Below are 13647 nucleotides of genomic sequence, written 5' to 3'. Positions count from 1 at the left end.
TGAATAATATGAATAATATAATAACGACCCTCTGATAACGTGAACGAACCACTCAGCCCTTCCCCCATTATCAACCTTTTTGCCCTCTTTCCCGCCCCCCCCCGCCCCCCCACCGCCGGACTGCCCGGTCTACCACACAGCATAGTGAGCGAGCCCGATCCCCGGCCGAGCCCGCCCGCCCCGAGCCCCCGTTGACCTTGAATAATATAATAACGACCCTCTGATAACGTGAACGAACCACTCAGCCCTTCCCCCATTATCAACCTTTTTGCCCTCTTTCCCGCCCTTCCACCCCCCGCCCCTCAAGTCACACACTAAACTCGAGCTGCTACGCAACTACCACATCAGCACAGCACTACTACACCACCCCTAATTTTATCCCCCTGATGATTAGATTGAATCATTTAATCAGCTAACTGGAAGTAATTGCTGTTACTTCTTCTCCAGCGATGGGAATAATGATGGCGAAAGAACGGCCGATACGACTGCCCCATAAATTCTGTCCGCTCCGCTTCTTCCGAGAAACTCTAGAGGGAATCTGTGCTTGAGAGAGAATGACATAAGAAGTAGACGAGAAGGACGGAGAGCAAGAAAGTATGAATGGAAGAAATAGATGAATTTTATTGAATATTAGTGCGCGCTCTGGTGTGTATTAAAAGCTTGAATATAAATTGCTACATAAAGATTCGTAAATAAATTGATGTAGAGATACATACATAAACTTTTGCGTAACGAGTTGTACAAAAATGATACAAGTTTATACATAACTTTACATAAACTTTTGTATACAAATTGGAATAAAGATGTATGTATACATAAGTCGCCAAATTGGGTTAGATGCCATCTTTTTACCACAAGTTATCATATCACAACATTGATGGAATATACGTTGGTATTAATGTAACTTGACGAGAAAAATAGGATCTTCTATTCTTTATTAACATTTTATTCAATTATAATTAGTATTATATTATAATTAGTAATTATTCAGTATAATAAATAATCTATTAATATTAATATTAATATATTAATATTAAAATATAATATTTAAAATATTAATATTAATATTTTAAGACCGATAAAAATATATTTATATTAATCTTTTTTTTGTGATATACGAGAAAACTGTTTTGAAATTACCAATAAACACAAAATTGAAATGCAATTTCGACTATCTTTTCTCCATTTATTATTCTCATAATTAGCATAAAATAATGTCACGAATTACCAGCAGGAAATCTTAAAATTAAATAAAATTAAATATTTCTCTAATTATTAATTTATATTGCCTCCAAAAATATTTATGCAGTGTTCTCGTAAGGCTTATATGAAGTATATAAATATTTAGTGGGCTCTTAAAGAATAATTGATTAATAATTGATTTAATACTTTCAAAATTTTATTTACTTTTACATCTTTAACAGCATTAAAGATATATATATATATTGAAGCGGAGTCAAAATTAAAAATGGAATATACATTGACCATGTTATTGATCAGGGCTCTTGTATTCATGTCTTTGTCTAGTTTATGTAAGTTAACTGGCTTTAACTGGCATCAGTGCGCACTAATGCATTCAATCAAATTGGTTAAAAAAAAGAAAGAGTGAGAGAAAATAAAAGAATGATATGAACAGAATGTGTGTGTGTGTGTGTGAAAAAGAAAAGAAAGAGAAAAGAATGAGCGCGCGCGCGCTCGAGAGAGAGAGAAAAAGAATGTGAGTGTGAAAGAGATGAAAGTTGCAGTCTACTTGTGCATATATGTGATTTTCTGCTCGCATTTTTACATTTATAGAGCCGCACGGATAGAATGCATTTTGATGTAATTTTTGCGATTAAACCAAATACAGTTGGACAGAGCATAATGATGACAGTATAATGAAGACAGTCGGTCTATCTCGCGATTTATCTTCCGGTTTCTGGTAATTTTATACAACATAGATTTGTTTGGTTTAGCCGCGCTCTTTCTCGCACTTTTTTTCTTTTTACATAAGAAATTTAGAAAAAAATATCTAAATTTTACAATAAATAAAGTTTAATTAGGCTCTATAGAAGAAATACTATTAATTAAACAGAAGAGAGATACATATTAAGATTTGCGAATGTGTATTCGACACAAAACAACAATAATGTAAATATATTGGGTTGATTATTAAAAAAGAAAAAAATTCTTTTTCCCATATGCGCGAATCTTGCTAAAATTATTTTAAAATTCTTTTTCCTTCTTGTATGACTCTTAATAAAACAATTCTTACTTTCATATAACTCTAAATAAGATAATTCTATATAAAATATGTGATATATTAATAACAAATTAAAAAAGTTTAAAATAAAGTTCTTTTCTTAAAGCAAAAATGAATAAATCATTTCATCAATCTAATATATTCATGACAACACACACACACACACACAAAAGTGAGTAATTAATGATTCTATATAATTTATTGATTGTATATTGAACGTAATGAAAATTTGAGAAACACATTTTTTCACACTTGGCAGTACTAAATAAACATATACAATATACAGTAATACATATATGTATGTTCAGCTGTACTATCACTATTACACATGTATAAAAAACATTTGCCTTTGTTATAATCATTAAATTAGCAATTATATATTTCTATTCTTTTCAGAGAAAAGTAAAACAGATAATAGTTGAAAATTGATATAATAATATCAGATTGTGATCAAGAGAAAAAGAGACAGATAATTCACTTTTTTTTATATTTCAACTTTTAATTTTTATCTTTTTTTTCTAATAATAGAAAGAAACAAATCAAATTTTCGATCAACCTAATATAATGCATTTATATATATATATGTAATTTGCCCACGCGAATTGAATCAACTTGTAATAAATATATTAAAAGAGAGTGAATGATGACAGTGCAGGAAAAGCGCGACTGAAACGAACGTACTCGAAACAAAATTATCCATGAATGAAAGTCATTGATATTTAGATAATGATCTTTAGGATCATGATCTTAAGAATTAATAATAATTATAATTGAAAGGTTTAGTACGAATGTTAAGCAAATTAAGCAGTTCTTCCTTTTCTATAAAAAAAAAAAAAAAGAAGGGCTTTATTCACGAAAATGAGTGTTGCAAATATATAAAGTATTGTACGCGATATTACGTTTAGTTTCATTGCCGTATAAATTTGATTATTATTATATGTAGTTGATATGTATTAATTACTTTCATCAAGATACGTCTTCTGATTTTTATCTTGTTAGATATTAATGAGCGATTTTCTTAATTTCTTAAGCAATTCCCTTAATATTTTTGATTTAGGAAGAAATATCGCATTGTCTTAATTTCTTAAAATCGATTCTTTTCATTTTTTGTCTTATCCTTGATTGTATGTCGCGATACGTCTTACACTATAATATTCCTATCATTATGTTTATTTCGAATAATTGTGTATCATATTGAATATTTTACATCTCAGTATATTTGCTTAATGAATAAAAAAGAAACGAAAACAAATTTTTTCCCTGCACAATTATTTACCCTAATTTTAATAATTGAGAAGCGCTAATTATGTAAATAATTCGATATTCTTACCCAGTCATTAAATTTGTCACACTGTATTTGGATTCGCATGTGTTGTTTTTGTTTTCAATTTTTTGATAAATAATTATATAACAATCGATAATTCTCTGCGAAATATCAAACGATCCAGCGATTTTTTAGAAATATAAATTTTTCTTTTTAGAGTAGAGATTATGATTTTCTAAGCTAAATTATATATTGAAACGAAAAATATACTTCAAATTATGAAAATACTACACGAATACAGAAGACGATTAGGATGTCAAAACAATTTTTGCAAAGAATCTGTAACATATGTAGCAATTTATTTTAAGCAAATGCCTTGATGCGTTTCAGAATAATGCAGTACTTTTATCGCGATCGAAATTCGTATTATAATTAATTAATCACCGATAATTAGCATTATTTTCTATAATAGACTTTTTGTCAAAATATAAAAAATTTGTGTTAGAACTGTAACGATCATTTTTTGATAAGTGAGATTCTTTGATTTAAAGCGAGATTGGCAACAAAAAGAGTGAAAAATTGAGAGAAAAAGAATGCAGGAAAGAAAGAGAAGGAGAGAAAAAGTAGAATATACGAGAAACGATTTTTTATCGATTTATAATTATAATACGATTATTGGATTAAGTGAAGTAATTGCGATGTTAAAAATATTTGAATATAATTATGAAAAAGATAAGAATTTAAGAAGAGACAAAAATAAGGAAAATGAAATGGACAATTTTTTGAGATAAATTATGGAGAAATGATAATATATATAATGACATCAATAATTAAATAAAAAGGAAAAATATTATGGAGATGATCTATTTTACAGAGAAACACATATCTCTGCGATTTCTTATTCAGTAATTTTCCAATTTTTTCGAAAATTTATTATGGGATGGATACTATTATAAAAACAAATAGTGAGATAATAATTAATTTATACTAATTAGCGAAGAATTTTAAGAGAGATTATTGGAGTGGTAAAAAAATGATATTAGATGTATATATTATTAAATTTGCAGAGAACGTTGCAAATGATTTTTGTTTTCAATTTTCAGCGGCTGATATGTCACAAGAGGTTTTATCTTTTAATTAATATAATTTAATGAGAAAAAAAAAATTTAATTGAAAGTTTTCTTTGAATAATTAGTGTGTGATTTTAATAATAAAATCGCCCCATTAAATTTGTCCAATTTTATTTTTTTAGATTAGATTGTATTATTGACAAATAATAAATAACCAATTTTCCGAATAATATTCAATGAGATTTTAATGTTAATCATGGAAATCCCAGAAAAAAGAATTATACAATATATACAATTAAAATTTTTGACATAATAAAGGCATATATTTTCTTAAAACCTTTTACTGTGATTCGAAGATTATAAAAAAAATCTTATAAAAATTATATATATGTATATGTATATGTATATAACAATTCTCTACATTATAATTTTTTCAAACTTATCACAGTTTTTCTTTTCCTAACTATTACAAATTTTTTAATATTACACAATTTCTTCTAATTACATTCTTTATGATATAATATGGCCTTTGGTGAGTTAAAAATCATTTGACATAGGAAGAAAGAAAGAAAATAGACTGAAGTTAGTATTCTTGGAAGTGTGTGTCTGAGGTGTAATTTGCAAATTGTTGCGATAGAACCTTTGCTTTTCCTAGCGAAGAAACGCAAGAAAAATCATTCCAATTTGGACTTTAGAAAGAAATCCAAGATTATATAGAAATCAGAAAGAAAAATAACATAGCAAGAGATGAGAATCAGAGAGAAAGAGTATGTGTGTGAGAGAGAGAGAGAGAGAGAGAGAGAGAGAAGAAACAGAAAGCATCACAAATACACTTATACATATACATACATAGAGCGCGTGACAGAAATGTACACACATTTTTGAATAGAATACACTACGTACATAAAAAACATGAGATACGTCTACTGCATGACAAGGTGGTCCTCGAAATTAAAATCTTATTACTTCTTAAAAGAAGAAGAGAAGAGAGAAAAGAATCAGCTCGTCATGGCGCAGTCGTATCGACATAACGTAGAAAAACATTATACATATTTCTTTTTTTAGAGAGAGAGAGAGAGAAAGTGCGAGTGTGAGTGAAAGTAAGAGAGAAAGAGAGAAAGCGAGAGAGTGAAAATAATTTACTTGAGAAAAATCTACGGAGAGAACTGTTCTCATTTATATATAGTTTTAAATGCGGAGAGATAATTGTGAATTGAAGCGCAGAAGAGGATTATTCGAGATAATTCTTTCTGTAAGAAAGGAAGATGAAGAAAAATAATCCTTGTAGAATACATATAAAATGTGGAATTACAAATGAAAGAGAGAGAGAGAGAGAGAGAGAGAGAGAGAGAGAGAAAGAGAGAGGGAGAGAGAAGGGGGGAGGGGGAGAGAGAGGGGGAGAGAGAGAGAGAGAGCGAGAGAGAGAGAGAGAGCGAGAGAGAGAGCGAGAGAGAAAAATACGTTGCTTTTAATTAATAATTAGTTTTTAAACGAGTTCTTTTCATTGCGAATATACTTGTATAGATAGATCAATCGATATTCTGTAATATTTGTTTCTTCTTTTTATTTCCATTTCGTTTTTCATTTTTTCGTTTCTCGACGAGTAAGAATTGACAGCACCAAAACTACATCTTTGTTCATTGCGATTATACACAAACAAAAAAAGAGAAGCGAACTACAACATAAAAAAAGAAGAAGAGCCACTTGACACACTCGATGATGATAGAATAAATATTTGAGAAAAGATGGTGTCGAGATAAAAACGAGCAACATTATTATTATAATTAATAATAATTATAATAAATACAATATTTGTACAATAATATCGACGGAATTTTGCTTGCTGTGTGCTGTGTTAAATATGCTGCACACTCGAGTCTATTATCCTATTTTACACCCATCCTGACCAATATACATGTAAGACAGAGTGCACAAGCCTATTATTAGAGTTAACAATCAGAAGCATGTAAAATAATCTTTTATTAATCTTAGGAGAGAGAGAGAGAGAGAGAAAGAGCTGTCCAGTTTGACTTTTGATCACCATTTGATATCCTCTAACTTGGATCTTATTAAATTATATTTATGGTATTTATGGAATAACTAAAAAGAAATAGTTGTTTATAAAAATAAATATTGCAATTTTTTATGCATTTTTGATAAGCAATATGTTGAGAAAACTGAGAGAAACATTGTAGATAATAAAAAAAATATATATCTAAAAAAAATTGATTATGTCTAAAAATATTAAATATCATATGTCAAGAGTAACATTATTTATAATGTTTAAAACTTTCGGCATAGTTATCAAAGAGTTCCTAGATTGTATATTTCGAGAAATTGTATATCGTCGCGATTTTATTTCGAGAAGATTTCGAGAATATATCATTTCCTAATTATAATTATATAATTATATACACACACGCAAACATAATGTTCAATATATAATTTAATGTATAATTTACGTTGTAATTTTCATTATATAATTTCATAATAATGTATAAAATACATTTTTTTGTTACGACTTTTATGAATTTTCGATTCACCGAGTTTGATGGCATAAAAATGCAGAAAAGTTATATGCGAGATAGCTAAGTCTATCTAATACAAATTGTGCAAGATGCTACAAATTTTTTCGGCAGAAAGACTATAAATTTCATACAGAATTTGTTGTATGCAATGATATCAGCAGAGAGATGGCTAGTACTAAAAATATAGAAAAGTTTGCCAGCAAAATATGATGACAGAGAGATGAAGCACAGACCTGCAGCACAGTCTAATGCAAACTAGCGGCAAGATCTGTCAATAGAACACAAATTTCTATCAATCTGCTGACAGACTGCCGACGATTGGCTTACTTATGTTTATTCACGACGGTTTTTTGTCTCGAACTTTTTCGTATGCATAATGCGATTAAATTAATAAAATACATAAATAAGATATCGAAACTTCTTTCTTCAATTAATTATACTGATAAAAATTAATTATTCTAGTATTAAATTATATATATATATTATTAGTGAGAGACACACTCGCCTTATTTCTGTCTATTATTTTTCCGGCGAGTTTGTTCCTAATCGAATCACAGGTATACGACAGCATTTGGGAAATTGGCGCGCAGCACCGCTGTCATCGATCATCATCATCGTGGACTGTGTTGATGCGCGAGGACTGTGTCACGTCAGGGAACCGCCGTGAACTCTCATATGCCTATTAAGATTACCGCTCTGACTAAATCTAAGCAGACATAGCTTACACTGGTACGGTTTCTCACCGGAGTGAATACGTAGGTGCTTGGTGAGCGTCGAGCTGTCGGAGAACGCCTTCTTGCAGAATCGACATCTGGAAAAATGGGTAATAGTGAAAGAATATTAATAATTTAAAATAATATGAGAGAGCAATCTTATTAAATTAACATATACAGGGTGTTCCAGATCAGGTCAATGAAATTTCAAAGTCTTATGGGAAATTGAATTTGAAACAAAAAAGTTCCTATAAACATAGGTCCAGAAACGCTTCGTTAAAAAGTTATAGCTAATAAACTTCGAAAAATCACGTTTTTTTGATGATTTTTAAAAATTACTTCAAAATTCTTCATTCATTTGAAAAAAGTAACGAAATAAATCTAATGGATAATTAAATAATAAACAAAATTACTCCAATTTCATTTAATCTTGATAAGGCGTTCAAAAGAAAATAAGCTTAAAACAACGAAAAAAGCAGAAACTTGAAAAAACCACCTTTTGATGGTTTTTGTGTAAACACTGCATTTGTAGTGCAAACATTGAAAATGCAAATAGAAAAATGTTCTTATTAAATTGTGATCATAATTATAATTACTTAGAAAGTTTGCTAAAACTTTTTAACGAAGAGTTTCCGAACCTATGTTTATAGGAACTTTTTTGTTCCAAATTTAATTTCCCATAAGGCCCTGAAATTTCATTGACTTGACCTGGAACATCCTAATAATAGGAAATGCATAAATAATAATTAGTGAAAAATTAGAATATAAATGAATAAAATATTCCTAAAAGAACATTAAAATGATAGAAAATTATACAATCTATAACGGAAAAGATTATATATTTTATGAATTTTATTATTAAGATATATGTGTATATTTAAGAAATTAATAAAAGAATTATTTGTAGAAATTTGTTGAGATTTATCCTTTGGTCGATTTAGAAAAATTTACAATTAGTTTCTTTACGTACCTATAGGGTCGTTCACCTGAATGCGTTCTCATATGCGTGGTCACCGAGCTACTTTGAGAAAATCTTCTATCACACACAGGACATCGGAATGGTTTTTCCCCAGAATGTGTCCTCGCGTGCGCAGTCAGATTCGCCGCCTGGCTAAACGCCTTCGAGCACGCGTGACATCTTCAAGGAATATTAAGTTTCATATTAATTTAAAATATTAAATTTTTTTCCTATAATATATATAAGCAAAAGAAGAATGGAAAACAATGTTCTCTTTCTCTCTCTCCAGAGTTGAGAAACATCTTTATTATTTATTCTTAAAACTATTAAGAGTCTTCAAATTAATCAGTTTAATAATAATAACGCAATAAAAATAAAAATGTTTTAGCGGGGCTAATGATAAAATCAGAAGAAAATATAAAAAGGTAAGGTCAATTGGGGAGAGCCCAGATGCGGTTCTTAGAGCATAAAAACAAAATTATACTTTATAAGATGTACATTAACGATATATTATAAATTTATTCATAATTGTTTCGACCCACTTTGGGTCCTCAAAGATACAGATAAAGTTAAAAGGAACTAACTAAAAAAACGCAAATACATGGCAACGATTCAAGGCAGAGCAATACAAAGATAAAAAATGCAACGCGAAAAGATTATGAATTTGATCTTATTGTTAGAGCGCTTAGAATATAAATACATAATTTTCGATGAGACAAATAACACTGTTCAACACTAAATTTACCTTAAGTTTTACCAAATCATTTTTGGTAGATTTTTTAGCGCGATTACGAATCTGACTGTAAAAATGGCGTATCGTCAAGTTTTTGAGGAAACCTCAGTCAAAGTTGCTAAAATAGGCGTTTTTGATATTTTTGCGTAAGTTGTGCAACAAATAACTGTCAAAAAGGGAGCCAAAAAGTATGAGTGAAAAAAATACTTACAAAAAAATTGGAAGCGTTAACAGTTCTGAATAAATAAATCAACCAGTCAAATTAATAAGAGAAACAGAAAATCAAAATATCAAAATGATGCATGAGAAAGGTAAAACTAATCTGTAGGTTGTCTCGATAACGAATGAACAAAACAACATAAAGAGAGAGGCCAAGGATTAAGAGGGAAACACAGGAGATACGAATACGTTCAACAAAAGAAATTGAAAACAATGAAAACAAGTAGAGTTGTGCAAATTAGAAACTTGCACATTGCTTCGACATTTCTCAAAAAATTCAAAATTTTATACAAAATGAACCCTTTCACCGATACTCACGAAATTCAATACTAACCATCCTTTAATAATACTCTATTCATGTAAAAAAATTTAATCCAATATTTCAAATTTTCCACACATTAGCATAAAAAACTCGAAAAAAAATTTTGTTACGAAAACAAAGCTTCCTTTATAAGGAAGCAAATTAAGACTCAAAAACAACATGAAGAAAGTAAGGGATCAGATTACAAACATTGTTTGATAATTGGAAAATAGGAATGGTCAAGGAGACTCGTATCATCTTGCAAGTTGAAATCATTTTTTTGATGCTTTGTGTGTAGCATTTCAGAAATGCATCTCTTGATATAAGAAGGCTCTTCATCTAATAAAATAATAAATAAATAAATATATGAATATTTTTCCAATCAAACTCATGCCTTGTAACCCATACAGCACAGAATATTGCAATTACATTGCAGGAATGTTACAATCTTGCAAATAGCAATGTAATATTGTTGAGACATTATATTGGAATATGTAATTGAAATATTTCATGCAAATGTAACAGCAACATTCCAAAAACATTACAAAAAACAGTATTCGGTAATCGCTAGTCCGTTCATTTACCGCTATGCGGCGCGCATTGAGTTATCTAGCCTGCATTTAAATTTTTAGTCATGATGATTATATAAAGCTTGCAAAGAGCGGCTAGTGAGATTAAAGGTATAATAACTGTTTTTATCAGTTTAATTTGTCTGATACGACCCCAACACAAGGAATTCAGATATTGAACTGATTGTTCAGAAATCAGACAGATAAATGTCCGAAAAAATTAAAATTATCCGTTTATTGTCTATATAAGATGTAAAATAAAGTCTAATATCTATATAAATAAAATTTTAACTTTTATGAGTTAAATTATTTAAATTTATTTAATTATGTTATTATGTTTAATTATGTAAGTGTTTTAGTCATATAATATAATATATATATTGATTGTAGTTATGACAATAACAGAAATTTGGCTTTATATAATGCAAAGTGTTATAAAATTATAAAATTAAAATAATAGCAACAATAATTTTTTTTAATATATATGATGCAATTATTAATATTTTTTTTATTTTTTACATATAATACAAACTTTCAAACGTGCTGTTAATTGGTGTATTTCTATATTCTGATTAAAGCACAGCTATACTGTAATCTGCATACAAACATACACACACATACACACACATATATATATATATATATATATATGTAATTTATTTGTATGTTCATACATTAATTCTCATCTTTCCTACAGCACCTGAGACTTTACATTCGCATCGCGGCTCTCAGTCCTCCACTTTGTCTTTTCTTATCATCATTCTTTTGACTTTTTATCAACGAAGAATGAGAACGATTGACATTTATTTGCGCTGGCGATTTTGTTTGTTGCGCAATGAATTATTGCAGTGTTTGGAGGGAAGGTCTAATATGTGCGTGGTGAATCTGATTGATGCGAACATCTGAACTATATATCTGAAGCTAATTAATTATTTGTCTCATCGACAATTATGTATTTACATTCTAAGCGCTCTAAAATCAAATGCATAACTTGTATATTTTCTTCCAATTTAATAATCTCATGATATAGAAAGAAAAAACAGATAATTTGTTCAGTACTATATTAGTATTGTTACTAGTGTAATTTCTTTCGAAAATGAATACAATTAAATAAAATTTAATATTTGTAGGATAAATAAATAATTTTTGTTCTTTTCGACAAATTTTACAATGTCTCGTTAACGATTCCGTTCAAAGATACCGACCTGAACGGCTTTTCCCCAGAATGAGTGCGCAGATGAGTTTTGAGAGTGCTAGGTCTGGCATATGACTTGCCGCATATCCTGCATAGATTGGGTCTGCCATTATCCTCGGGGGTGACGCCGCCCGTAGCAGTCGCCGGACCTGTCGTACCCATGCATATCGTGTGTTCACCCCCGAGCTGCAGCCGGCCACCACCGTGATGTGGCTGGGGGTGAGAATGGGGATGGCCGATCAAACCGCTATTGGTCGGTGCACCCTGATTCACCCTTACGGTCGTTTGCGCCGCCGCCTCCACCGGATTGCCGTACTGAGGGGCGGGACTTAAAAGAGGTTCCACACCCCACGCCGACGAATAGCTTTGCTCGTATCTAGAAACATACACACACAAAGATACAAGATACATATACATGTAGAAAGGTAGGGGTAAGATTAAATAACTGCACTCTCTCCAAAGAGGATGCAGAAAACGAGATGGCAGCTACTATAGGAAGAGATAAATATTTTTATAGAAATAATGAGGATTAAGATTCTCTCTCTCTCTCTCTCTCTGTCTTTCTCTCTTGAAGGATAAGAGTTTTAAAGACAATATTAAGAATAAAAAACCAAGGCAAATAGACAAATCTTTTAAATGTTTTGTATGAATATTAATTAGTTTGAAAGAAAAAGTATATATATTATAAAAATAGTAGATAATAATTAGGATAAAATCAGTAGATAATATTATTATAATATTTATCAGGAGATGAATGTATAGTAAATGAATCTTTCAATTTTAATTGATTTTTCAATGTAGTAACATTTATATAAAGGAAAAAAGAAGAGAAAAAAAAGAAGAAAAGGTAAGAAAAACGAGAAAAGAAGAGAAAAGAAAAAAGAAGAAAACAGAAGAGAAAAGAAAAAAATTCTTACCCAGAATGCATGTTCATGTTCATCGTCATGTTCATCGAGACATTGACGGACATGGCGGACGCAGAACCGTAATGACCCGGACCTGGAACCGACGGTCCTAGATTCTGCACATAGTCTTGCGAGTAGTGATGGGCTGCAGTAGAACCGGCACCGGTAGGATAATAGCCGGCTGTTGGACTTCCAGGATGCACCACTGCGTGTTTTAGGGATAAGAGGACATCGGCAACGCCCTCGCCGTTCGCGCCGTTGCCGGCCCTTGGGATGCATTCGCCGCGCGAGCAGCCCCAGCTGGAAGAAACTTTGAATTTTATGGGTTCTACCGAATGATCAGATTTGTAGATTAATAAAAGCAAGATCCTAAAAGAGAGAAAGAAAGAGAAAAAATTATGAATCAATCATGTCCCATACAACACAGAACGTTGCAGCAACATTGTAACATTGCCGCAATGTTGCCACAATGTTGCAATATTGCTGCAATGTTGCTGAAACGTTCTGTGCTGTATGGGATTGTTTTTTGTAAAAATATCAATTAAAAACAAGAGACTCCTCCAAACATCATATCAAGAGTCGTGAGACTTCGAATAATGTTACAGAAAAAAGAAACAAAAGAAAAGAAAAAGATATGAAGCAGGACAAAGAGAATAGAAAAAAATATCTACTTACTTGTACGTTCCCGAACATGGGCTGAACAGCCCGGGAGGCAGCGGATCCAAGTCCAATGGTGGTAGAGGAAAACCCGCCATGTCGTCGACCCAAAAGCTGCCGCCAAACTCGCTTACGGCCTGGCCGGAAGTCGAAAGTTGCTGGGCTTGATCGGTGCCGATGTCATCCGGCGAGCTCTGCAGATCCTGTAAACGCAGCGTACCTTGCAGAGCGGCACCGAGTGCGGCTGCTTCCTCGTTTTGATTGTCAGTTGATAGAGCGTCGTCGCCCGCGAG

The 13647-nt window shown here is 31.1% G+C and overlaps 2 protein-coding genes across 2 annotated transcripts in view; one reads left to right on the top strand and one right to left on the bottom strand.

Moving 5' to 3' along the window:
- LOC115233358 (C-terminal-binding protein) overlaps window positions 1-4089 on the top strand; it is a 59326-nt gene extending 55237 nt beyond the window's left edge. Inside the window, exon 8 of the mRNA XM_029803723.1 lies at window positions 448-4089. Within this exon, the coding sequence (XP_029659583.1) occupies window positions 448-496 (49 nt within the window). The 3' untranslated portion in view covers window positions 497-4089. The remainder of the gene's footprint in view (window positions 1-447) is intronic.
- A 1880-nt stretch (window positions 4090-5969) lies between these two features.
- Window positions 5970-13647, bottom strand: part of LOC115233349 (protein glass-like) — an 8667-nt gene continuing 989 nt past the window's right edge. Inside the window, exons 3-7 of the mRNA XM_029803702.1 lie at window positions 13373-13647; window positions 12710-12997; window positions 11803-12168; window positions 8788-8955; window positions 5970-7915 (exon numbers count right to left, since the gene is read on the bottom strand). The exon at window positions 13373-13647 is cut by the window's right edge and continues 1 nt beyond it. Coding sequence (XP_029659562.1) covers window positions 7750-7915; window positions 8788-8955; window positions 11803-12168; window positions 12710-12997; window positions 13373-13647 — 1263 coding nt within the window. The 3' untranslated portion in view covers window positions 5970-7749. The remainder of the gene's footprint in view (window positions 7916-8787; window positions 8956-11802; window positions 12169-12709; window positions 12998-13372) is intronic.

This window comes from Formica exsecta, unplaced genomic scaffold, assembly GCF_003651465.1.
Source record: "Formica exsecta isolate Colony F162 unplaced genomic scaffold, ASM365146v1 scaffold172, whole genome shotgun sequence".
Classification (NCBI taxonomy): Eukaryota; Metazoa; Arthropoda; class Insecta; order Hymenoptera; family Formicidae; genus Formica; species Formica exsecta.
The sequence above is the reverse complement of the archived record's forward strand: the minus strand, read 5'-3'. Positions and strand labels throughout refer to the sequence as shown.